At 38.4% G+C, this 26,670-nt stretch overlaps 1 protein-coding gene across 2 annotated transcripts in view; it reads left to right on the top strand.

Moving 5' to 3' along the window:
* Window positions 1-25,543, top strand: part of arap2 (ArfGAP with RhoGAP domain, ankyrin repeat and PH domain 2) — a 76,457-nt gene extending 50,914 nt beyond the window's left edge. For both annotated transcript variants that reach the window (XM_047815550.1, XM_047815549.1), the window contains exons 16-33: window positions 908-1,052; window positions 1,454-1,556; window positions 2,527-2,725; window positions 6,135-6,198; window positions 6,290-6,453; window positions 6,533-6,745; window positions 7,966-8,071; window positions 8,671-8,818; window positions 10,109-10,177; window positions 13,028-13,102; window positions 13,872-13,989; window positions 15,914-16,042; window positions 16,658-16,794; window positions 18,564-18,646; window positions 20,278-20,313; window positions 20,531-20,594; window positions 23,844-23,966; window positions 24,149-25,543. In XM_047815550.1, the coding sequence (XP_047671506.1) occupies window positions 908-1,052; window positions 1,454-1,556; window positions 2,527-2,725; window positions 6,135-6,198; window positions 6,290-6,453; window positions 6,533-6,745; window positions 7,966-8,071; window positions 8,671-8,818; window positions 10,109-10,177; window positions 13,028-13,102; window positions 13,872-13,989; window positions 15,914-16,042; window positions 16,658-16,794; window positions 18,564-18,646; window positions 20,278-20,313; window positions 20,531-20,594; window positions 23,844-23,966; window positions 24,149-24,526 (2,354 nt within the window). In that variant the 3' untranslated portion in view covers window positions 24,527-25,543. The remainder of the gene's footprint in view (window positions 1-907; window positions 1,053-1,453; window positions 1,557-2,526; window positions 2,726-6,134; window positions 6,199-6,289; window positions 6,454-6,532; window positions 6,746-7,965; window positions 8,072-8,670; window positions 8,819-10,108; window positions 10,178-13,027; window positions 13,103-13,871; window positions 13,990-15,913; window positions 16,043-16,657; window positions 16,795-18,563; window positions 18,647-20,277; window positions 20,314-20,530; window positions 20,595-23,843; window positions 23,967-24,148) is intronic.
* The last annotated feature ends 1,127 nt before the right edge of the window (window positions 25,544-26,670 follow it).

Below are 26,670 nucleotides of genomic sequence, written 5' to 3'. Positions count from 1 at the left end.
AGACCAAATAACCAGATTAACTTCAAATTTCTTAATGGATCACTAGCTCTATCAGTGGTACTACAATAACCTAAGCATTAGTATTTTATGATCTAAAGTCACCAGTGTAGCAAAAAATATATATATATAATGCACGGCGTAAAAACAGATCAGTGTATTGGACACATTCTGATGCCTTTAGCACTTCATGTCACAGTAGATCGCACCAGTGACACTCCTACATCTCAGGATAACAACTGTAGGGTGCGTGGGGTCTCATCTGTGTGTGACTTGTTAGACGAACACGATGGAACACTGGGGCACTTTGACTGACCAGCGAAATCACCAGACCTCGCTTCCATAGAAAAAGTGTGGGATTGTTTGGAACAGCAGGCGGAAATCTGAAATAGCCACAAGCATGAAGCTAGAGTTCAATTGAACAACCAGACAGTGGAAGAGTGGGCTGGGATTGACAGGAAGACCTCCGGTGCTTATTCGGTGCTGTTATTAGGGCGAGAGGAGGAGTAAGCAGGTAAATGGAAACAAAGGCTACCAATATTGTGCTAAGAGAGCAGAAGCAGAAGTGAATTTGCATGTACTACACAAGACCCATGAACATCCTGTTCAGTTATTTATTTATTTATTTATTTATTTATCTATTTATTTATCTATTTATTTATTTATAAGGTTGTACATTAGCTTTAAAAACCTCTTTACTAGTTTTATCATTCTGAACTGTTTAGTCTCTCACAAAGATTACAAAAACTTAGTCATTACAGTAAATCACAAGTGTGTACAGGTCGGTGCCGCACCGTCCCTTGGCCATTTTTGATGTAGGTGTGTGTCATGTACTTTCTTCTGTGTCGTCTCTTGTAGCTCTTTGTTGTTGTTGTTTTTATTGACCTGAGATTGTGTCTTGATGTCGCAGACATGGTTCAACGCTGGTGCACGCTAGAAGGCGGCTACCTGAGTTACTACGACGGTGAAAAGAGCGCCGCACCGATCGGAAGAGTGGACATCAGTGAGATGGTTAGCCTGGCCATCAACAACACGGAGACCATGACAGGAGCAGGGTATGATCATCCGCATCTCTGGACTTTATCTTCCTTTGCCTTCCTTTTCTACCCCCTTTCTTCTTCTTCCTTTCCTCTTCTTCCTCATCTTCACAAACTCTTCATCTTTGTGTGTCACTGAGTCATAAAGTTTTTAGTGTTTAGAGTCACTAATGTGTGAGTTGAAAAATCACTAACCCCCACATAGACACAAGCTTTATAGTAAAAATATAGTAAAATCATGGTGCACCATAGTCAAAAGACTGAGACTTTTCCCCTTCTGTCACTCTGGTGTTTTAATACCTATGAAAAAATACAGCAGACAAACTGACATTAATAGCCAGGCACTTTCCTCTCCATGTGGATGGATGGGTGACTGTTCATGGGTGTGAGTATGTGTTGTAACTTCCTTTTCCCCTCAGGGCGGTGTTCACCTTTGAGATCTACCTGGCGTCTGAGAAAATGCTCTTGTTTGGCACACAGACATCAGACACGCAAAAAGCCTGGGTCCATGCCATCACCAAGGTCACCTCTCCCCTCTTTTCTCTCTCTCTCTCTCTCTCTCTCTCTCTCTCACACACACAGATCTATACACTCTGTATGTATGTATCTTACTAAACCGGTAATGACCTTCAAAACGATTAAAGCTGCCCCTACACCTATGTGTAATACAAAGAGTTGCAGGCTGCAAATTTGTCATGGTTTTGACACAGTTTTAGTGTTTGACTAACCATTTGTTAAAAAAATGAATTCCATTGAACCGTCAGAGGTGATGACTAAATCCTACTGTTCCCTTTTATTTCATTGCAGCATCCGTTAAAACTGAACTGTGTTTTTTCTGTCATCAGTGTAGAGTTGTTACTACAGCATGCAAAAATTATCAAGTTGGATTGAAACCGAAAAAAAAAGAGAATGTTGTTTTAAATTAGTGGTAAATTGCATTTAGTCAACATGTTTCACGTCTCTTCGTGGCTTAAAATAAAATTTCAGAGCGATCCAGTCATCACTATTTCTGGCATTTGATAAAAAAAATAATAATTTGCTTTCCTTTGAGTCTGGACAAAGCAGCAGCTGACATTCTAGAATAATCTCTATGTATGTACATGGAAGAGAAAGGTGTTATTCTTCATTTTGTGACTGATGTAGAGAAGTGTCGTGGCTTCAGCTGTTAAAAGTTCGTCTATTTCCTCCCACTCAAACCGAAACTTCCTAAAGTAATGGAACTCACGGGTTAACTAGAGTTTCTCTCTGCTGGAAAATATCTGCCATGCAATTTATGTCCTCTTCAATGTGTCTGGCTGTGTAATGAACTTCAGAGCAGTTATTTTATCTGTCCATCATATTCTGTCAGAAGGATGGTTATTACTTGGTATCTTTTGCTCTCTCTCTCTCTCTCTCTCTCTCTCTCTCTCTCTCTCTCTCTCTCTCTCTCTCTCTCTCTCTCTCTCTCTCTCTCTCTCACTCTCTCCTCTATTCTCTCTCTGTCTGTCTCCAGTGTTTGGACCCTGAGAGAGCAGACTCTTTGCTGAAGAAGGACTATGATCTGATTGGTCGTTTGTACTATAAAGAAGGTCATGACCTTTATCATTGGAGACGAGGCTGGTTCTCGTTAGTCGGCTCCGAACTGTTCCTTCATCCCGAAGACGAGCACGTAAACGAGATGGTTCTACAGCTCAAACGCCTGCAGGAAATTAGTAAGAACACACAAGAACAGCGATTGTTTTATTAGGAACACCTACCACAGGTTTATTCATACAGTTTTGTGGCAGCGCATAAAATCAGGCAGATGCAGGTCAAGAACTTGTTCACATTAAATTTCAGGATGGGAAATCTCAGTGACTGTGAAACCGTGGCTTGGTTGTTGGGGCTAAAAAAGGCTGGCTTGGGTATTTTGGAAACTGCTGATATTTTAACACACAGCACACGGCAGAGGATTGGAGCTAGCGATGGTAAATCAAATAAATAACTGCTCTTTACAGCCGAAAAGCATCTCCAAATGCACAACGGTAGAAGACGACACAGGGTTCAACTCCTGCAAAAAAATAAAGTTGGAGAGCCATTCATATAGCATTAGACTCCTGTTCTATGTACATAGTTTACTAATGTTGCCAGGAGTCAAATTTTCCAACCCGTTCACTGATGCTACACATTTAGGACGTGTCCAAATATTGCTTCCTCATTGGCATTCCTTCTGCAAAGCACTACTATGCTGTTCCCACGTCCGTCTTGGCCAGTCATGCTTCACGCTGCCATTTTTAACAGGTTTTTAACTCGATACGTGCTTCGCAGCTGAAGACAAGATTTACAACATTGTTTATCAATTATGTTACAACTGTGTGAAGCGTAATTGAAGGTGATACACAAACAAACCCTGTCCATCAAAAGTTTTAAAACGTTGATGCATTAACGTAGCATTTTCCTTGCTGGTTTGCAATATTGAAGACAATCCAGTTTTTTTGTTTATTTTTTTTGTTTTGTTTTCCTTCTCAAAATCTTCATTAACTCCTTTATTTAGTTAGGTGTGTTTTTTTTGTTGTTTTTTTTTGTTTTTTTTCCAGGCATGACTCATTGCTCTGCAGGACCTAAAGGTTTGTGGAGTTGGTTGGACCTCACATGTGGACCCCTTCTGTTTTTGTTTTTTTAAGGTTAAGACATCTGAGAGAGTGGGCTATTGAAAAGCCGATTATGTATGTTGTAGAGTGTATATTTATGTAATCCATTTAAAGCATAGCCATGTATCTGATATATAAAACCCTTGTACCTGTGGTAGGATCACAAGGATGCTACATCGGTTATATCACCTCAGAAATGGAGTGTTATCAAATAATACACGCACGTCCATTTGGGCTCTGATCTTTTTTGGGGCTGGAACAGGGACCCTGGAGGGCCGAAGCTCTGTGACACAGGATTAGAGCACAGACATAGCAAAGCTTTGTGGCTGACCTGAGCTTTCTGTGTCCCTGGAACTCTCTTTTTAAAAACCTGACTTTGGTTTGCTTTGGCATTGCCATTGATGTGTGGGAAGAAGCAGCTAATGTAAGCTGTAAATAGGACGTGTTCATTTAGTTAATCTGTACTCCATTGTATACTGAAGTGATATATACTGTAAGTGTTGGGCAGAGTCTTGTATCACTTCCAGTTATGGAGGTCTGTGGATGGAGGCATTCCAAATTCAAGGTAGAGAGTAACTTTAAGCATTAGTGTGTGTTGTCTTTTTCACTCAGTTGCTGGTTTACAAAATCCCTCTTTGTTAGAATCCTTTTTTTTTTGCACAATGTACTGTATAATATACAGTATGTACACTGGTAGGCGCTATTTTGTACATCAGGATTACTGTTTTGGTCCCGGAGAAACGTTGCCTCATGTCACTATGCACTGTGTTAGCTATATATATTTGAAATGACAATTAAAGCTTCTTGACTCTCTCTAATCCAAGAAAAATATCAGTAGCAGAACCATGTTGGAAATTTGTCAGGGTGTGTTTATTTAACTGTTTACTCCTGGCTTATCTTGTTCACTTTTTGCTACCTATCTGATTTAGTGACCAGTTAAACAGGGCAGAAAGAATTACAACCTGATGAATAAACTGGGATTTAACTGTTAAATGAATATGGCCCATATTTCTCTTTCAGGATGCAGTACTTAGGTGGGTTGTTGGAGGTTCTGTGTTTTTTTTTTCTTTTTCTTTTTTTTTCCTCCCTTCTTCCAGAAACCAAAAGCTGATTTGAAACTAAAGGACAGAAGGATCCTGGGGCTAGACTTGTGAGTCAGTGGAACTCTCTTTGTATGTGAACTGCTGGAACAGTCGTCCTTAGAACAGCATAAAAGTAACGCTCATGGGGAACCGAATCCAACTGGCTGAGACCGAGGAAGCAAAGGTGTTGTGTCTGAAAATGAGCCGGGTGACCCACTGGCAGTCGTGCAGCGTCCTGGGCTTTGTGCGTCACACAGAATTACTTTGTTTGTATCCTGTCTAAAGAATCCTGACAATATCTACCACTTGACCCTCAGTTCTGTCCTTGAGAATGCAGTTATTGTTCTTATCTCCAACTGTGTCTAAAGTGCATTGCATAAAATTGGACCAAAAAAAAAAAAATCACCTAATCATTTATAGTTAGGAAATGCACCACTAAGAATCATTCTTAAAATTATGATTCTGCATTGATTTCTGTTGACAAACTACAGAAAACAATAAAGACTTCCTCCACTTCTAATATTAATTAATGCACAATGGACATATTTCTGCATGAGCGAATTTTACCTCCGGCATAATTCACTGTAAAGGTTCAAGGAAGTAGGGCAGCATGGAGAGATTGTTATTTTTAATTAATTATAGTCTGCGTTTTTGTCATTTTCAGTTAACTGTACTTAATCGGGTTTATGTGTTAAACATTTTTTAAAACATACCTTCAACTAAAGCTGTAAACAAAACAAAATCATCTGCTCCTGAAAGATGGCCAGTTAATTAATGCACCTTGTTTTTGCCTCTCACAAGTTCCTAGGTTTCTGTTTCATTTCTTTCAAAGCTGTATTACTAAAACCAGGGGAATAAGCATAGAATATTCCCCCTTCTTTTTTTTCTCCATATAAAGCATTCTTGTTTTAGATCCATAAATCTAGTAGAGCCAATATATTTAGGGTTCATAGCATGCTGTATTTCGTGGCTTTGTCTTGCGGTGGAGGATAGGAGAAGAGAGAGAGAGTGTGGACTGGGAAAGTAAGCAGTGATATTTAGAAGAAGAAGAAGCCAGAGATGAAGAGATTTAAACTGTCATGAGGCGTGCACTCAGGTGTTGAAGGGGGTTGTTTAGTAAATAGGCCAGGGCATTGCGGGGTGTTTGTATGCGTTTGATGAGAATGGTCAGACAGCATTAGACAGCATCCTCTTGCACATGCTGGGAGAAATAATGACCAGCGACACCAAGCTTTCTGCCCCACTTGCTTCAAACACGAGTTTCAGTCTCGCTCAAATGCAAAACACTAACAATATGCACCACGTCTCCCAAAGAATTTCAACTTTTACCTAAAGTATTGTCTTTTTTTTTTGGGTACTTTAATTCCCTTGTTTTATCTTTACCCTCTCACTTGTTGTTGTGCTTATAGCCGTCTCTACACATTCAGAAGGAGATGAGAGGATTCAGGTTCTGCTCATGGTTGAAAGTGGCAGGTAATCACTTTTTTATTGCTGAAATGCTATTGCTCTTGAATTTTTTTAGTTTATAATGAGAACTAACTGGGGTTGTGTATACATGTTGCAGGACAATCTACATGCATGGCTTCAATAAACTGGACTTCACTCTGTGGTACTCGGCCATCCAGTTAGCTGCTGGTAGAGACGGCACAGCACTAAGCAATCAACAACTGACCAAAAATGATGTTCCTATAATAATCGACAGCTGTATTTCCTTCGTCACTCAATACGGTAATCGATATTTTATGTCTGTGTATTTTTATATATTTTTCCTTCCAAACCTAACTTTAACACTGAACTCTGACCCCAGGATTATGTCATCAGGGCATCTATCAGAAGAACGGTGACCCAAAACGTGTAGCCCAGCTGCTGGAGGAGTTCATCACAGACGCGCGAAATGTTAAGCTTCGAGTTCAGGTTCATCGATTGGAGGACGTAACAGATGTCCTCAAAGGCTTTCTGTCCAATTGTGAGGATGCTTTACTAGCCAAAGAGCTCTACCCTTACTGGATTTCTGCCCTCGGTTAGTATACTAATGGAAACAAATCTAGAAATATTTTGTAGTTAGACCTGAATGTTTTTAGAATATTCTATAATTTACACATCAGTTACATGTTTCTGGTCCATTCTTTGGCATCAGGAATCATTCTTAGACACTTTACTACCCTATGAACTTTTTTTTACTTATCTGCTTGTTTAGCTGTTGATTGATTTCCTCTCCATTTTCTCCCTAATTTGGTCATCGATCAAAAATCGCCCACCAGCCAGCTCTCCACTATCATACGACATCCAGTAACTAGGGAAGGTAAAGGCTAACAGGTGTTTCCTCTAAGACACATGAAGCTAGCAGCGTATCACACTCAGGAAAGCAATATTTGCTTCTTTTCTGCCTTCCTGAGTTCACAGATGTCCATGAATGGCTCATGTCGCTGTAACTGACTGCTCCTGTTCTGCTCTCTGGGCTTCTGGCCTTGCATTGGCTATGCCACTTACTTGATAGGACAAACTGTTTTCAGTTGCACCACAGTGTTTCGGTTAAATTTCCAAATACGAACATTTAATTGGTCATCATTTAGATGATGTTTCTGTGAATTTGGATCAATAAAGTTAGTTTTTTTTTTGTGTGTGTGTAAGTCTATAACAGTTAAATATTTACTTAATGGCTTTGTAGTGGAATGGTATCGCTGGAGTAAGAATTGTGTTAAGATAATGGGTCGGTGACAAAAAACATACAAAAATATTTCACCAAATAAAATGTTTGCTATTGTAAGTAAATGCCCTATTTATCAAATCGGAGTTATTTCGTCTAAGCTTAAATGACTGTATGATGACCCTTGGTATATGAATCCTGACGCACAAATATTACAGATAGCTTTTAGTTTCATAGTTGTACCAAAACATATAGTGTGCCTTTTGTCTTTATTGTTAATAGTTGTATTGCTGTAACAACACATCACACTTTGGGGAAAAATAAATTCGCTCAAAGTTCTTTTTCCACTTTACCCAACTACATGAGAGATCAGATGCTGTAAACTGTGTAAGCCAGCAGTTTGTTTGTATTCATTTATTTATTTATTTATACATACTTTTTTTTTTTTTTTGCTTGAGTCATTTCTCAGTAGTCTTTACTTGTACTCAGGTGTCATTGCTCAGTCCTTTATATAGCACCGTTATATAACTTATGGAACAGTTACGTACAGAACTGGCTGACGCATTTTTTAACTGCGTCATGCTTTGTTTCAGATGAAGTGAGTGAGAAGGACAGGGTTGAGAAGTACTCCACCTATATTCAGAGTTTACCCAAGATCAACAGATCAACTCTGGCAGCGCTATTGCAGCATCTGTACAGGTATACCCCCACACACACACACACACGCATACACACACACACACACACGCACGCACGCACAACTCAAAACTAAAAACAAAGTTTCTGACTCAGCACCAACCCTAAGCATCCTAACCCTCCTCTTTATGCATTTTCTGTTTTGTTAGCTGTTTGAAGTCTCCTTTACAAGCTCCTCAGAAATGCTTTCTCATAAAACCTCAGCTTGGTGTGAGACCGTGTGAAATCTTCAGAAATGACTTTAATTGTTTGGAGAGAGCTTAATTTGCCTTCTTGACCGATTTGGATAGTGGACTAATGCTTTCCAAATGCTGATGTAAACTTATTGTTCTGTTGTCTTCAAAAACTGACATATTTCAGCATTTGTGCTGGTGTTCGGTGTGTTATGTTGTATGTGTGTGTTTGTTTGTGTGTCTTTCTTTCTGAAGTAAAAGAGGTATATATAAAAGTGTATATATTTAAAATAGAAAAAGTGTGTATGTGAAACTTGATGTATTCTTCAGTGAATGTATTCATGTATGCACATGTGTATATTCATACGATGTATATGTACACATGAAGGTTAGATTTTTATATTTAGTATTCATTTATGTGTTCACCAGGATTCAGAGCTGCTCTCACATAAACCAGATGAAAACTCAGAGACTGGCATGCGTGTTCTCGTCCTGCCTCTTCCAGACGGGAGGACGTGCACCTCAAGAGACCCGTGTTGTGGAAGATCTCATCAACAACTACATTCAGCTCTTCTCTGTTAGTATCCTGCTCAAAGCAACACATCAGACCTCTTTTTCGAACACACAGACTACAAGTCAGTCTAATGTCTGGTCAGTTAAGGATTTTAAAATGTTCAGGGTCATGTTTGGAGATCACATGGTTATATGGACCATGAATATCGCTATACAGCAAGGTGAAATTCATCCTAGGGTAATATAAAAAAAAACAACAACTTTAAAGTCATGGTAATTTGGTATGTAGACATAAGGTTTAATGTACGTGCATGTAAAGGTAAATAAATAAAGAGGTCTCATGGAAAACAAAATGACGAGACACTGAAGTCTGGGATAGTGAGTCATAGCCACTTCATGAATCCTCCCAGCCTCTTAAATAAGACAAAAAGTCAATAATAATAAATTGATTAATGACAAGAACATTAGCATAAGTCTTACACATATAATTCTTTAGCTCTGGGATTTCTTGAGGCGAATTTATGGACTTTTCATTCTTTTCTAGTTTGTAGTTTGTCTAGTTTTCTAGACAATTTATCTGCCTGCAACTTGTATGTGGGAATACTTTATTACTTTACCGCTATACTTGACTATTTTTTTTTAGCACTTTAGATAGTTGTGTGTGTGTGAGAGAGAATTTATAAATGAAAGTACATCTTTTACTGACCAGATAATCTCAACTACATGCACAGGTTTCCATCCCTGGTCCCAGAGTGTCCCTTGTTCTGCATGTTGTAGTTCTTTTCCCTGCTATATATTCCACTCAGTATGGCTTTTATTTAGCTCATTAGTTGTGTTCGAAGCAGAGAGACGGCTTAAATGTGCAGAACAGTGACTACTTCAGTACCAGAGTATCATGAAGCATTGCAAAGCTCCCACTGCTGCTTGCTAATTTGGAATATCACCACAAATCCTGCAGTGAGAGTTGATAGAGAATGGGATTGTTTTTCTGTTGTGCATGAACTTGAATGTATAAAGGGATTTGAAGCGCTATGCAGCGCTAAATCCCCTCGGCTTAACTGTATCTCCCTCCTTCCACCCCCCACCCCCCAGCACCCCCCGCACCCCACCCCGCCCAGCACAATCTACATTCATTCGGCATCAGTGCGGAAGGAGCTTTTTGCATGACAAATAAGCGTCTAAGTGAAATAAAGATCGTCATACCTCAGTAGAACCTCTGAGGAAAGCATGTTCATATCTCTCTTACTCTGAATGGTGTAACAAATTCTTTTATTTCTTGACGATAATAAGGGGAACGTGTTCGGTGCACAGCGCTATATTTATGTCGCTTATCTGTGTTTTCTCATTAAACCAGGTCAACAAGGAGCAAGTCAAGCAAATTGAGAAGGAGAACCGCTGTATCATGAGGTGGAAGGACACTACAGTAAGTCTCCCATTGTCTGTTTGTGAAGAGGTGAAAAGAGACAAAGGTTATGGTGCTCGTTTCATTACTACAGACTACCCGTCAAAAGTTTGGGGACACCTTGCACTTTTCCTTTTTTCAAATTTTGAGTAATGTTTGATTTTGAATGACCCAGAACACACCTTAAATCTGAGCAATAGATATTTGTAGAGGAGATGAGCCAGTGCTGTGTGTAATGGAATGGCCTGCCCAGTCACCCCACCTTAACCCAATCGAGCTGCTCTGGGAAAGGGAAAAATAGATCAAGACGTTCGTCCGACCCGCTCGACATGCTGTACGGTGGTGCAGTAGTATATCCAGGATTTAATTCAATTTTGTCCTCCTTTTGTGTCTTTGTATGTGTGCCTTTGGTGCTTATTGTATGATGCTCTCTTTCATTGAAGAGTTTGCTGACAATGAACATACACACTTAAAAAATGTTGTATATTCTGAACAGCTATAGACTATAGCCTTCTTTTCTAGAGAGTCATAACCCATCAGTGCAAATGATATGTTGATCCTGATGTTATAGAAGCTCTTGAAACAGAGACAGAGAGGTTGGGAAAGTATAGTAGTTTACCAATTTAGATTTCACGGAGAGAAGAAAGGATGAAACTGGGATCTAAGGAGTCATTCATTAATTAATATCATCATTAAATGATGAGATTGCTCAAACTGACACCTAAATATTAATATCTCATATAAAATGTATTTAAATTTTTTAAATTGTCATTAACTACACAGTACTTGCTTATAAATATCCAGACTTTCCCCTCTCATCATTCGTGACAAAAACACAAGACACTGAGCTATAAATAAAGCATAAACCCACTTGGTTTAAATAAAAAAATAAATAAAAACAAAAAAAAAAAACGAAAAAGCTGTAAACAAATTAGCACAATTCATTCTCTTCTCCTTTCCACTTCCACGATTGCATGGTCACATCTATTAAAATGTTGCTGTATCCCATCAAATCACTTTAGCCATGTTTACATGATTTTTACTTCCTGTCCCGTAGGTTATATATATATATATATATATATATATATTTTTATAACCATCAAAATGTGAACACAGCCCAGCACTTCATACTTGCCTGGCAGCAAGACAAAGCAATTTTCTCAGATCACCTGAAATTAATCTTCTGCCACCCGCTGTTGTCCAGGTCCAAAAAAGTTGTTTATTTAATTGATTTTATTTTTCATTCGAGTGGAGACGCGGACGCTCGAGTCGGGAGTGTATCCATGCAGAATAGAAGGTTATCTATTTGAAGGGTCACTTCTGTTACTGTCCCCTCAAGTCATGGGGAAAATTGGGAACCTGCTGAAGACAAATGAAGAGAGGAAAATATTGTGCAATGCTGGAAGGAAGAGGGCAGACAAGAAGGCTTCTGAGGGTTTTACTGCTTTTAGCTGTAGAAAGTGTGTTTAGGTGTAGAAAGTGTGTTTAGGTCATGAGGACTTCTGTGCTGTTCTGTTTGTGAGTGTTATGTGTAGAACCGTTTATTTCTTCTTCTTTTTTTCCTCCTTTACTCTATGGTAGGTGTTGAGAAATGAGATACATACTGTACAAGCACCAGAATGTGCAATACACTTGACTTCTGGTGGCTTGTGTAAAAACGTATTGTTAAATGATGTGTGACTCCAGCTGTAGATCATTTGGATTCACTCACTCACTCACTCACTCACTCTATCACACACACACACACACACACACACACACACACACACACACAGAAAGAGAGAGATGGCAGTGCGAGCTGAATGTAGCTTGATTACTCTTTGTTAGGTTCATAATAGCAGCAGTTGCATAGCATGTGGAGTTCTTTAGTAAATGTGCATAATTTAACATTTTTCTTTCTTTTTTCTTTCTTTCTTTCATTGTTTCTTTTTTCATACTGTTAACAGATCAGAGATCTTGACGTTTCTCAGAAAATACGACAAAGACTGATGGAATAGAAAATAAAAATGTGCAATTATCTTTTTATATAGTTTTACAGCTTTATTTGTAATTTGATTGGTGGATACATCTGGCTGGACTGTCATAGCAACAGACCTTCCAAAGCAGACAACAATTATTGTTTCTCTACTGCCGTTTTTTTTTTTTTTTTTAAAGTTATCAATGAATTTAATTTAATGGATAATTGGTAAGATTTTAGAGAGAAAGAGACACTAAAAGCTTTTGAATGGTGTTTAGATTTAGGTTGGATTTAATACCGGATCAGAGGGAAAAAAGTTGTTCAGTTCCTCAGTTTGAGACTTCTTGCTGATGTCCATGACTCAGCTCTCAGTTTTTCCTATGGGCCTTAAAGTAACAATACGTTATATGTTCTATTAAAGTTCCATTAAATATTAAGGAAAAAATATTGCAGGAAAGAATAAAGGGAGGTGAAGCTTTGCAGCAAGCTGGAAGGCTGGAATCTGTAGGTTACTTCTTATTTCAGTGTCATAACAAAAGTGTCAGTTATGTGACTACTCCACAGCATGGTATTGGACTATATATATATATATATATATATATATATATATATATATATATATATATATATATATATATATAAGATCATTCATTCTTTATTTCTCTTTTCTATGCACTGCAAACTTGGCAGTTGTAGTGAACTCTGTTCTGTAGTGCGTATGAGGCTTATTTTGAGATTGTTTGTTTAAATTGCAAAGATCAAATCTTGTGCAATCATTTGAACCTTATCTGTTATTTTTATATTTATTATGTCTTGTGTTATAAAACTTATGGTTTTCATTATTAGCTCGACATGAATTCATGGATGTTCTGTCAGATTCTTCATTTTTGAATAAAGTAATTGTGTGTCTGCAGTTTTCTCCAGCAGGTGACCTGATCTTCGAGGTTTACTTGGAAAAGAAGGAGCCAGAAAACTGCTGTTTAATCAAGGTGTGTGTATATGTGTGAAAAAAACATGAACCAAAGAGGGGTAATCGAAGAATTCACTTCAGGTGGTGTTCTCTGCAGCAGAGGAAAGTATGTATTGGACTTCTGTGGAATATCTCACAGTTTCCATCTTGTGGGGCCTTTTGGCCTGTCCTCATGTAGAAAGGTGCCTTTTCATTCATTCATTCATTTATTTATCTTTATTGACTACTTTATCCGGTCAGGATCATGGTGGATATGTAGCCAATGTTGGGGACAATGACGGGACAATTTCCTTTAGATAGAAGTCCATTACAGATCCCCGTGTATACACACATTCACTCTTGTGCCAGTTTAACGAAGCCGGTCTACCTACGTGTCACTGAGAGGTGCTCATGTGGATGATGTTTATGTGGAATGTGGAAGAAACCCACACAGACACGAGGAAAACATGAAAAACTCCAAGCAGGATCTCTAGAATCTGTAAGGTGGCAATGCTACCCACTGTACCAAAAAAAAAAAAAAGCCAAAAATATCTTTTGGATGATGAGTTTTAGGTGTAGGCATCGGATGAATAGCACGGTAGGTAGGGGTGTGTGGTTGATGTGTCTGTGGGGGGTGGGGTGGGGTGGGGTGGCGGGTTGATGTGTGTGTGTCAGTGTGTGTGTGAGAGAGAGGGTGAGATGCTTCTGTTTCCATTTTCTTCAATGCAGTAAAGATAAAAAATACATAATGGGATATCATAGGAGGAGGATGATGATGATGATGATGACTGCGCACTCTGTTTTATCAGGTCTCTCCCACCATGTGTGCTGATGAGCTGACTGACACCACTCTGGAGATGAAGGGTATAAAATCAGAACAGCATGACATCTGGACCACATTTGAGGTCATTGAGATTGGAGAACTTGGTATGAAACCCTCGTGTACAGCAGCTTCACTTCTTTCTTAACACCATATCACTTACAACCTATTAAAGCAAAGGAACATATGTCAGCACTCTGCTGTCTAGCAGCTGTAACATTGCATGTTACAGGAGTGTTCAACCAGTTTATTAGAATCATTTCCTCTTGGTTAAAAAACTATTAACTGGCTCTGATGGGATTGGGGCGGTGGGGAAAAGAGGAGGTTCAGACTTGCCAATAGCATGCACCATGTTACCCCTTTGCAAATTAGGATGGGATAATGGATCTATTTTGCACTTGAGTGTGTTTTCTAATCAGGCTCAGATTGGATGAAGATAATTGCAAATTTGCACTACGTAATTATGTGCACATGGAGGCCAAAAAAACAGCATTTTAATTTGTAATAGATTTTTTTGTTTTGTTTTGTTTTTTGCAATAATGGAATTTGCTGATGACATTTTAGGGTTTGATTTAACTGATGTTTAAAAAAAAAAAACAGACAAGGAGATTAATTTTGTGGTAGATTTGAGTTCAATTGTGAAATACCACCCAATACCATTTGACCCGAAATACACAGAAGTGAGAAACATCAACAAACCAAAAGCACAACAGCAAATTCAGAAACATCACAATAGAACACAAAAGCAAAGCATAAAATGCAAACAGCAAATTTGGAAACACATCATCTTTAATTCCAAACAGAAAGTATTATATTAGCATCATATGCTTGATGTTGATTGGATATAGAAAAAAAGAAAACAAAAAAAAGAAACAAAATTGTTCCTTTTTTTAATTGGGTTATTTAGGCTTTCTACATGTGTTTAGAAAGTAGTTCTGTAGGAACTTTAATTTAACATTGGAATACACTGCTATGAGCTACGATTCAAAAGAATACACAAAAAGAGCAGTCTTCTCCCCACAACAGCCCCAGTCCTTTGTTTTAAACTAAAATAATATCGTATCGTAAACATGCTTGATTAAAGAGCATGAATAAAGCATTTATTTAGTCTCACATTTCTAACTGTAAACAGCTCTCTGTTTAATCGTGCTGACGTACACTGTAGCCAATCAACAACCGTGTGAGGCTTATTAAGAACCTACACTTTCCATGTTGTGTACACTGAACTCCACTATATGGCCAAACGTTTGTAGACAAATGACCATCACACCCATATATGAACGTTGGAATCATACACTTGTCTAGTGTGTCTTTGTATGCTGTTGCATTACCGTTTCCCTTCACTAGAGCTGAAGAGTTGAAGCCCGAACCTGTTCCAGCATGACCGAGCACTAAGCAATGTCTAAAAACACACAGTGTTCCAGGGAACTGGAGTGTCCTGCACACTGTACCTTCAACCCCAGTTTCATCTTTGGAATGAAATGGAACATTGTCATGTGGCTGAGTGAGCACAAATCCCCACAGCCATGCACCAAAATCTAATGGAAAGCCTTCCAAAAAAAATAGAGGATGTTAAAGCAACAAAGTTGAGGCCAATTCTGTATTAATGCCTGTGGTTTTTAGAATGGGATGTTCAAGAAGCACTTAATGTGGTGTGATGGTCAGGGGTCGACATATTTTTGACCATAAAGAATAAAATTGCAAGCCACATAACCGTTTTAGCACTTGGTGAGCATGTTGTAAAAATTTACATCTATTCAATGTGACTTCCAATATGATGCAAGTACATAAGCAAGCATTTAGGGGTCTTGCTCAAGGGCTCCACACTGGCTGTGTGGTGTTCCTGGGAGTTAAACTGTCAAACTTCCTTTCAGACTTTTGAGCCGTTGAGATGCCAAAGAGTGTCTTACGTGTGTGTGTGTGTGTGTGTGTGTGTGTGTGTGTGTGTGTGTGTGTGTGTGTGTGTGTGTGTGTGTGCGTGTGTGTGTGTGCGTGTGTGTGTGTGCGTGTGCGTGTGTGTGTGTGTCTCAGAACGGCCATTACACTACAAAGAGAAGATTCTGGAGCAGGTTTTAGAGTGGAGCATGCTGGAGGATCCCGGCTCAGCTTTCCTGCTCATTAAAAAATTTCATGGATCTAAGACGCCCCGTTCCAACTTGGGTAGTGCCTCTTTACCTCTTAAAACACAAGGGACCGTAGCCACTTTTAGCCATTTAACGAGTGAAAGTGCAGAGTCTATATCTTTTCACTTTGAGTTTTATTTTCCACCATAGTAAGACATCATTTCTGCATGCAGCATTATTACAGGTTCCATTCCCATCAGGCATTTTTTTTGACAATTTTACATCATGTTCTGAACTACATTATCCAATTACTTCCACTGCTATTAAATGAAACCTTTCATTACATTACAGCCAAGCTCAATTAGTGGTTGCTTTTGGCCATCCTTCAGCTCCTCCAAACATTAGTAATAACACTCAGAAACACACACACCTTGTCTTTATAATAGTCTATTGTTGTACTGCAGTGAACGTAATGTCATTTTCCACACAATACTTTAATAAACAATATTATTTATCACTTTACTGGCTGATTTCTAATGTTGGCAATTTCTAATAATTGCCAGAACTATTAGCACATATTAGCTGACTGTTTTTCGTTTTTTTTATTTAAAGATGCAGAATGTCTTGTTACACATAAAAAAGTCTAGTAAATATCAATATATATATATAAATTATTGTGTGTGTGTGTGTGTGTGTGTATGTGTCTTTTTAGAAGGGCAGAAGGATTTCACTAAAGATGAGCAGCTCAAGTTTAAAGATGGCTCCAGCAAACTGCTTTCTGGGAACAAGTTTCAGGACAGATACTTTGTACTGCGGGATAAGAAACTGCTGCTATATAAAGACTCAAAAGTATAAATCTTTTCTTTTGTCCTCTCTCACTCATTCTCTCAATTACTCATTTCCTCACTCACTCATTCTCTCAATTGCTCATTCCACCCCTCCCTCCCTCCCTTCCTCCATTTCTTCCTCCCTTTTGCTCTCTTCATCTCTACCTCCCTGCCTTCCTCACTTTCTTACTTACTCACTCACTCACTCACTCACTCACTCACTCACTCACTCACTCACTCACTCACTCACTCACTCAATCAATCAATCATCCTGTTATTCCCTTCATCTCTTCATGCACTCTCATTCACATACTTTCACTTTTGCTCTGTCTTTGACCTAATGACTCCTTCACTTGCTCATGCTCTCTGTATGTCTTTAGTTTCTCACTGTTTCTGTACGGAGCCATATTTCTTTTGTTCTTGAATTCTATCTGTCTTCTACACTCTTCTCTCTCTCTCTCTCTCTCTCTCTCTCTCTCTCTCTCTCTCTCTCTCTCTCTCTCTGTCTCTCTGTCTTTAATTATCACCTTACTGTACTCTGGATCCAGGCAGATCAGGTTGATGGAGTGCTTAGTGCCTGTAGCACTGTTGAAACCTCAGTTTCATCGTGATCACAATCAGCAGCTTCACCCACTTCCTCCGTCCGCCTGCAAAGTCACCACACTGACACTACTGTTTCTCATACATTCTGTCCCTAACATCAGCTAGTGATTAAAAGTAGGATGAAACTAGCTGCACTGTGCTGGTTGGTTGCCCCACTTGCAGTATGTCGTTAAGGGGGAATAAAACATCGGCTTTTGTATTTCGAAATGAGGTGCAAAGCTGTGCCTCATTTGCATGGAGCGAACACAGTGATTAAAACAGTACTACTTTTGTAAATTGTGCTTTGTTTTGTTCTGTGTGCTTTTTGCACCATGCGTATTCTGGTGTATTCTCCCTCTGGGGCACCTACACAAAGACTCACAGAGACAGCAATGTTTGTTAATAATTGATATTTGAAGGAAGGAAGTGTGTGTGTGTGTGTGGGTGTAAGGAGGCAGGTAAAGACATTTTAAAAGTAGGCTGTTCTCTTCTTAATTAGTATAATATGTCAGAATGTTCTCCTAATTACTGAGTAAAGAAGGTGCAAATCAGCTGTGAAGCACAAATTTAATTGATATTTTGATGCTTTTGTTTTTCAAGTTTCTTGAGCAAATGAGTGGGCAAAAGGTTTCTGTGTGTGAGAGAGTGTGCGAGAGAAAGAGGGAGAGAGATCTTGTTTTTGTTTTTTTTAATCATTATGCTCTTCTTTGTCTGAGGTCTGTTGTTCATTAAGTGTGAAATACATACCTTCTGGGCAACATTACAGTGTTTTTGGCATATGCTATTTTAAACAAGGCCCGTGGGCTTGTTACTGCCATATATAGGATAGCAGAGTTATTTGTTAATTTCAAACAAATGAACATGGGTAGATGGAAAAAAAAACAACAATACACATATTATACATAGCTCTGCAAGTCACTCATGCCCAATTGCAAGTCAGATTAAATTATAGCACTTGTCACAGTGATGGTTTGGGGAAAAAACAACTCAAGAAAAGACAGTTTTATTTTCCACCATATTCAACAAAGTAAGCTGGAGAATTATCACTAGCTTAGTTATGGCCAAATTATATAACACCACATTGTTGTACGAGATCAGACAAGGTTAGGTATATGTTTTATGTTATATGTTATGATATGTGATGTGATATGTTAGTCTACATTTTCTGTTAAATTAGTGAGATGATGTCTCATGTTATCTTTTCCTCAGAGTGTTAAACCTGAGAGAGAGGTTCCCGTCGAGTCGGTGAAGTGCTACTTGGGGATAAGAAAAAAGCTGAAACCAACAAGCAAGTAAGCATCTTTATTAATGCATTCTAATGAATTACCTTACAGCAAACCTTGTAGTAAAGTGTTCAGTGGTGATTATTTGACAGATAAACTTACTGAACTTTAAGAACTTTTAACTGTTTTTGGTGGGGGGTGGGGGGGAGGGAGCTATTCATATTTAACAATTTATTTTTATGCAAAATAAATGGACCTCAAAAGTCAGAGAATTAAACACATTACTCAGAATTAGTTTGGCCATCCGAAACACACATTTCTGACAATCTGATTGATTAAGATCGATTCCAAAGAATTTTTCTGTGAGCCTCCGTCCTCATTAATATCACTTGGAGACCAGTGCTATCTCAGATCTTGTGCCAAAGATTTGTTAGTTCAAAATTTCTCCCCCGAGAGGAAGGATTCCAGAGGCTGGCCAAAACCACATTTAAGATCTCAAAATAGTAGAATTGTTCAAACGTAATTTGGTTTAAACACGTACGTATTATCCATTTTGTCCTCTTCCACTGGGAACACTGACGGAATAGATTTATTTGATTCTAAACGTTTTATTCGACCGGTTATATTTTTTCATAAACTCGTCTATGAAGGTTTGCTGATGAACAGTGTTTCTGGAATTATAGCACGTTTCCCATCCCTATAGAACAGGAAAAGACAAATGCAGCTGAACAGATTAAAGGGAATATTGATCCAAGTTCTACTGAGTTGAGTGAAAGTAGTAGTCAGAGAGGGAACGATAGCTGAACTTGAAAGCATTTACAGATTGACAAGAATAAGGTTGCTTGAAACACAGTTAAAGACTGAAAGAAGTCTCCGTCAGTTTAAAGACCAATTTAAAAAACATCTAAATCAAAAAAGGCAATGCAATGCCGTCTCATTTAGAAGAGTTTCCTGGGTATTGTTTTTAATTGTGTGAGATGTTTAAAATCCAGCAATAAGTCCAAGTTTATTATAAAAATGAGCCATTGGTTATGATGTGTACAAAGGGGTTATATAGTACTACCGGTGTTCATATGTCATATAGAATTAAAACAACACATCATCCTGATATATGTTCTGCACATTCGGTCTTCAGTCTTTGCTCACTATTTCTAACTTTGCTCATATGTGGGAAATTTCCTTTAAAACAACTGGCCTAAACCATAAACTAGTCAAAAGTGGAACCAAGTTGGCATTTTATGACACCGTCTTATACTTGTTCAAAAAGTCAACAAAACATCACAAGCTAAACAAAGAACGAGTGCGTGAGGTTGTACTCCCTCCGTGCCCTGTCCGTCGGCTAGAAAGCGCAAAGTGCTTTTATATACAGCATAGCACAGCCTTCCTGTACATTTCGAATCCATTAGTATCATGTGCTGAAATATTGCCAAAGAGCAAAGAGCATGGAGGCCTTCCTTTAGCCCAAGCTTTTATTCCTCCCACCAGCTCTTTAAACTGCATTTAGGCCGCAGTAAAGGAAGCTAAGCTGAATTTTACGGTTGCTTAGTGCTTAAGCAATCCTCTGGGGGTCAAGTTCTGTGACTGTTGGAAAGAGTTGAGAATAGACTTAAATCGATATGTGGGCCTTAGTGAAATGCTGGGAGGGTAAAGGTTTATGTGTTATTTTCCAACTCGTTCTCTCTCACTCTGATTCTCAACAGTTGGGGTTTCACAGTTTACACACAAAAACAGCAATGGTAAGAGAAATTAATTTTGGACTAATTGAACAGTCAATGTTAATACGACACGTTTAAATGCTTTGTTGTGTATATATCTATATTTGTATATGTGTATATTTTTACTTGTATTTTTAACCTGCTATTGAATTGTAGGAAACTTTTGTAGTTTTCTTTGGCCATACATGAATTCTTGTAGACATGACGTTAATGCCTGGTCATGTATTCTGTCACTGAGGTATTTCTGCTGTGAGGGAAAAGAGTCACAGCTGGACTGGGTTACAGCCATTATCAGAAGTAAGGTAAGTGCATTACAAGACTCTTAGACTTCACTTTTTTTTTTGCATCTATGCAGACGCGAGTGACCAAAATCCGGTAATTTTTCAACTAAGCAGTTTCCTTTCTGCAAAAAGAAGGGGGAAAAGAAGGGACCGGTACATGAATAAAGAGAAAGTTTTGAGGTCATTTTTCTGGCTGCATAAATCACATTATCCTGAAAAGTCTTTTAGCAGAAATAAGGTCATGTAGACTGCCACAATCGCACCAGCTCCATCACGCTCTTCTCTCCACAGCCGAGTGCAGCTACTGACCAAAGGCCTGACTCAGCTCAGTGTGCATTAATAATAGAAGCAGAGGGCACACACTGGCACAGGGGCTAGCGAAGATTTAGACGTTTCCCCTTTCTCTACTCTAGTGCTTCTGTCTTATCTGCAGTCCTCTGGTTTTCTTAAATTTATTGTCCTTTTTCTTTGTCCCAAAGTAGCAATACAGCATTAAAAAATTAAAGAGCTCTTCTTTGCCTTCTAGGAAACTTTCAGCAGATTTCTGGGTAAAGAAGGACTGAGGGGATGAGAGAGAAAAGACAGAAGGAGGATGAGATGTGCTTAATTATTATTATTTTTAATACTTTTTTTTTAAGCACATCTGCTTTGTGTGTGCTGGAGAAAACCCAGGAAGTAGATTAATTGATACACACACAGACTCTTTCCTACCGTTTCTCACACTCACAGTCCCTAAGGCATGGTTCCCATAGCAATAGCAGAAGAGTAGTAGATGGGTAAGGGTACAGGTAGATGAGTCCCTCTGTTGCTAAAATGAGGATGAACGTGCCAAGAACAGGATCAGAGGCCGCTGAGTCACACAGAAAAGTACAAGCTGTCTCAGCAAGCGGAAGGAGGGCGTGCTGGTCGCTCAGGTAGAAGTGCAGAATGTTCCAGCACATTTGTTCCGACATCGTTAGAGTCTTAATGTTGTCGTGTTGTGTTTTTTTTTCCTCTATTATTATTTCTCAACTATTTTAGTGGGTTTTTTTAAGATACGGAAGAGTACATAATTATTGGTGTTCTGTGTGTTCAGTGGTAGGGTTTACATTCTCCCTGTTTTTTATTTTTTATTTTGTCAGGCATGACAATGACCTGTTCAGTTCTTGCGATATATAACAAGGATAATGATTGAAATCATGCAGTCGGTCAAAAGCTTTCATCAATGTTCACATCAAACTTCAGAATGCGGAAAAATGTGATCTGTGACATTAACGTGGCAGACTCCCTTATCCAAAGCGACGTACATAAGTGCTTATTGAATACGTTAATGCTGGCTCACTAGGTTACATAGTTAAGATACCATGAGTTTAAAACATTTGTTCAAAGTTACAATGAAAAAGTGTTTTTTTTTTGTTTGTTTTTTAAATGCAAAAGATAGGGAAAGGAGTGCTAGTTGAAGTGTTTCCTGAATAAGTAGGTCTTCAACATGTCAGCTCAAAAGCAGTCTGATCATTCGCTTCCAATCTCGTTTACAACAAGGAGGTTCAGCCTACAGATCACAGGATCTCTGCTCACAGGATGTTTTCTGTTTTTCACACCATTCTGTGTAAACTCTGTGTTTAATGTTGTGTGTGAAAATCCCAGGAAAATTTTTAAATACTCAATCCAGCCCTGCTGCTGCCACCAACAACCAGTCTAACAACTAGACTAATTTACCTGTGGTCATTTACCTGCCCTACAATGAAACATCAAAGAAAAAAAAAAGAGAATAACAGAAACAACTTGGGTCAAAATAACCTTTTCATATAAAATTTAATAAATTGTACTCATCAAAATAATGTAATTATATTGAAAAAATAAATACTGTATTTAATTTTTTTTTAATTTTCTAAAATATTTAAGTGTTTGTTTAAATACTGAACATATTAGCTGAGTTGATTAAATATTTTTATTCAACGTCTTTGAAATAAGTGATTCGAGTATATAAGTGTTTTATGATAATCCGTGGATTCTTTAAATAGCTAATAAATGGCAGTGTTAGACAAATATTTGTGATTTGATAAGTTGTATTGCAGTCCATATGAAAGACATGCAGTCCATAACAAAAGTCCTGAAATCACGGATTAGTATAAGACTAAAATCCCTGAGATACATCCATAATAACGATGCAACCATCTCTCCACGTAAAAACGAATCCAAGCCGAATAGGGCTGATGCCAGACCTTAAAAAAAGTGTTAGGAACATGACAAAAATGTCTCGCTTGGAGAGAAAGTTGAGAGAGTGCTTCTCCACAGCTTGAGAAGCCTGAGTGATGAGCAAATATTTGCAAGCTCCAATGAGCCAGTAATGTTTTCTAGTTCTCTGGTAAGCCACAGCAAATGAGGTACAGACAGACTATGAAAAGTCTGTGGAGCATCTGCTAGGTTTAAGTACTGAGGGCAAAGATTCCCAGTGCAGAGATTTCCACCTTTCACCTAGATCCAGCCCTCTCTTCAGTTAACACACAAGTGAGATATGACTCATGAATCATCAGTGTAGCTCCAATTAAATAGGTTATTTAACTCTGATTCTAAAATACATTATTTTACATTATCACTGTAATCGCTGCACATTTCCAGCAATGCATTTTGTTTGCACCTGCTTATGGCATCACCAGGTTATTAAATATGTTTAGAGACCGTTCTCAGGAAACCTTAATGAGACGACTCAAATTTTTGCCCCAAAACTTTTATTACATTTATTTTCTACAGGGCTAATTGTGTCAAATATCTCTCCTTAGTGTGGTTTGACAATGTGAAGTGCATGAAAGAGCAAGGATGTGCTCAAGGGCAATGAAATCACCAAGTTCCGAGGGCACGGAGACACCAAATGTTGTAGCTCTTTATAGCTTTAAAATATGGACACTTTAAAGTAAAAATATCAAACACTGAGTCTTTTAGTATTCTTCCTGCGCCTCACATTACCGAACTGATGAGACATTTAAATAGAGAGTTGAGAGGAAAAGAGTGACAATGAAAAGAATGCTTCCCTCAATCATATTTTTGTTAAAGAAAGTAAAGTTAATTAATTAAACTCGATGTGACAAACCAGTGCCTTCTCATTTATATAACGGGCTGACTTAAAGGCAAAACTCAGCTAGAATAGCTTTCCGATTAATCTTTTATAATCATCATGTTAGCTTCTTTTATCCACATGGTCTGTTTTTCACTCTAAAAAGTCCTCAGTTCTTAACTTGCACTATAAGTATAACTTTTCTGCTATAACTTCTTTTGTGTTTATTTGTATAGTATCAAGGAGATTTATGGCCTACATGCAAAGAAAAGAGCAAATCCTCAGATCAACAGAGCAGCAGAGAGCATGCTTCTGCTCGCCTGGGTTCAGAGATTGAAGCAGCCAAACACAGCATGGAGGTCAGCATCAAAAAACCTTCATGCTGGTTTAAAGTCTATAGAGTTAGAAATACGGTTCTTATCTTTTAGTTGATCAAAAGCTTACATGTTTCTCCCCATCCCTCTACATCATATAATAGCAGAGGTTTAAGATCTCAAGGAGTACGATCATGCATGACCATTCTCTTCACTTTGGTTCACAGGATAACAAGATGGTGCCCCACAATGTCGCTTCTGACAAGATGTTGTCAAAGAACTCAAACCAGGCTGAAAGTTTGCACAGAATGGCAATACTGGAGAGTGGCTTTACGTATAAAATCCAAAAAGGGGATTCGATACAAGGACCAATTTTAGCCTCCAGTGGAGGAAATTATCCACTGTCAAAAGACAAAATGGCTGTCAAAGGATCCCTACAGATTCAGTGTCGACCCGTACCTCATCCAGATTCCGGTAACCAGACCAGACCTCAGCTGAAAAAAGCAGGGACTGGGGGCAACACAGTACAAATGCCTCAGAGTCTTCTCAACGAACTGAGCAGCGTTCTCAGCCAAATAGGACGCACACCCAGAGAAGAAAGCTGAAAGCTTACAAAAAAACAACAACAACAATAAAGAAACCAAGGCTGGAGTGAAGAGGCGGAAAGTGCTGCAAGGGGTATTCCGCGGGTTCAGAGAGCATCTGACTCTCGGCTATCAGGAAGGCCTCTAGGAAAGCAAAAAAATCTGTAAATAATGTAAAATGTATATATTGTGCAGTCACATGAAAGCTTTTCTCGGTTTAAACCTTCACAAACCTTAAAAGAACATCTAACTGAGCAAACCATCCAGCCAATAGGATTGTACAGTGGTGTTTCTGATAGTAAGCGATGTAAAGGGCTCTTTTGTAGATTAAAGGTCAAACATCAGTAGGAGTGTGTAGATGTATATGCCTCAGAGTGTACACGCTTCTTGTTCAACTTTGACTGCAGTCAAACTAGTCTTTTGTACATTGATTTCACTACGAAATATGTTATATACGGTTTGTTGTAAAGTCCGTTATACAAATAACAAAAAAAAAAGGCCCACAGGTATGTAATTTTAAGCCCCATTTAGACACGCTCTATAAAAATGCACAATTCTGCTTGATTTCCTATACTTAATTTCGATGCCTAAATTGAGGTCTAGTGAAGGTCAATCCACACAAACCTTTTTGACGTAAAAACATTGAGCAATTTAAAGTTTGTTGTATATACAAAGTATTAGAATGAACCAAGGCTTTTAAGGGGAAAAGTCCTTTCTATTTCCTCCTGTGTTGGTTTCCTAAACCATGAGCAGAAGCATGCCTTTTTCTGCTGCGCTGCCATAAAGTCCCACAAGTCCAAGTCACTCCAAGCCTTTAAATAATGAATCTTTTTCCAAGATGGTCCACATGGGTTTTTGTTGTCCAGTTTGCTTGAAAAATTTAGCAGCCTTTTATGATGCATCATGTAGCTGCTACCTTTATTTGATGCTCTTGTAAAAATAGTGTGTGCACTTTGTGCCTTTTTTCAAAATGTGTAATGTATTAATGTAAAACAGTTTGTGACATTGTCTAAATAAATGATGTTAAACTTTAAAAGATTTCTCTTTTGTATGTGCTCTGTGTGTTTATTACAAACTGAATCATTTTGGCTAATAGTTGCCTGTTTATTATGTATATCTTATCCCAAAACTCCGTATCAGATGTTGGGTATAAAGTTACAAGTTTTTTCCTCCTAATTACCCACCATCTCTGCATAAATTAACAGCACATTAATAGTTATTTTCTCCGACTGAATAAAACTTTTACCTGATCTTTCAGATCAACACCCAGCAAATTATCACTGGCAGATGTGGCTGTTGTTTTTAGACAATGTTAACAGGGCTGAATCACCTGGGGAGTGTTGTATGACACCTGTGCCCTTTTTCTTTAGGATCCTTTGTTAGAAATAATTAGCACGGTTACACAGAGACACCTTGAGCACAGCCAGATGTCAAGGTCCTGAAGCACAAAGAAATGTGCCACCTTTTTGCTCCTGTCACTCAACTGATTATGGGAGTTAAAGATAAATAAGAATTTTTAAATTTGAGGTGTGTGTGGAACTCGCCTGTTCTCAATTAAATATTATATGGTATATGCGTAGAACCTATACATCACCTGAGCGTTGTAAAGTGAACATGACACAAAGCTGTTTTTTTTTATACAGGAAGTCACTAAGAGATGCTGTCTAGCAACTCTGGCTCAATATCGTGCTTACAAGACGGTGGCGGTGATTGATGGCCGCTGACGGAGATCTAATTTTATATATGTAGTGCCAGCACTATGTGTAACAAATTTGCTTGCTGTTTTAATGCATGGACTAAAAAATAGACATCATTAAATTGTTAACAGCTGAACTTTTAGTGGATTATGGTGTCCATATGCTTCTCGGCATCAATAGCTCAAATCATCTAGCAGTTATGGTAACAAAATAGATTCAGTCAAGACAGGGCTAAGGAATAAAACTTTTAAAGAAACCACTAGATCTTAGATTTTTTTTTAAGAAACCACTTCAGGAAACTCAATTTAAAAAAAAAAAAAAAAAAGGTCGAGCCAATATGATTCAAACATTTGCTCATAAATGATGCAGTGTGTCTTCCTAAGCCTTTATTACTGAGAGACTCCTGTTTGATCAGGGCACAGGCCAATTCAGTTATTTTGGAAAGGAAATAAAGACAAGTCTCATGCA

This window comes from Tachysurus fulvidraco, chromosome 1 (genome assembly GCF_022655615.1).
Source record: "Tachysurus fulvidraco isolate hzauxx_2018 chromosome 1, HZAU_PFXX_2.0, whole genome shotgun sequence".
NCBI classification, from domain to species: Eukaryota; Metazoa; Chordata; class Actinopteri; order Siluriformes; family Bagridae; genus Tachysurus; species Tachysurus fulvidraco.
The sequence above is the reverse complement of the archived record's forward strand: the minus strand, read 5'-3'. Positions and strand labels throughout refer to the sequence as shown.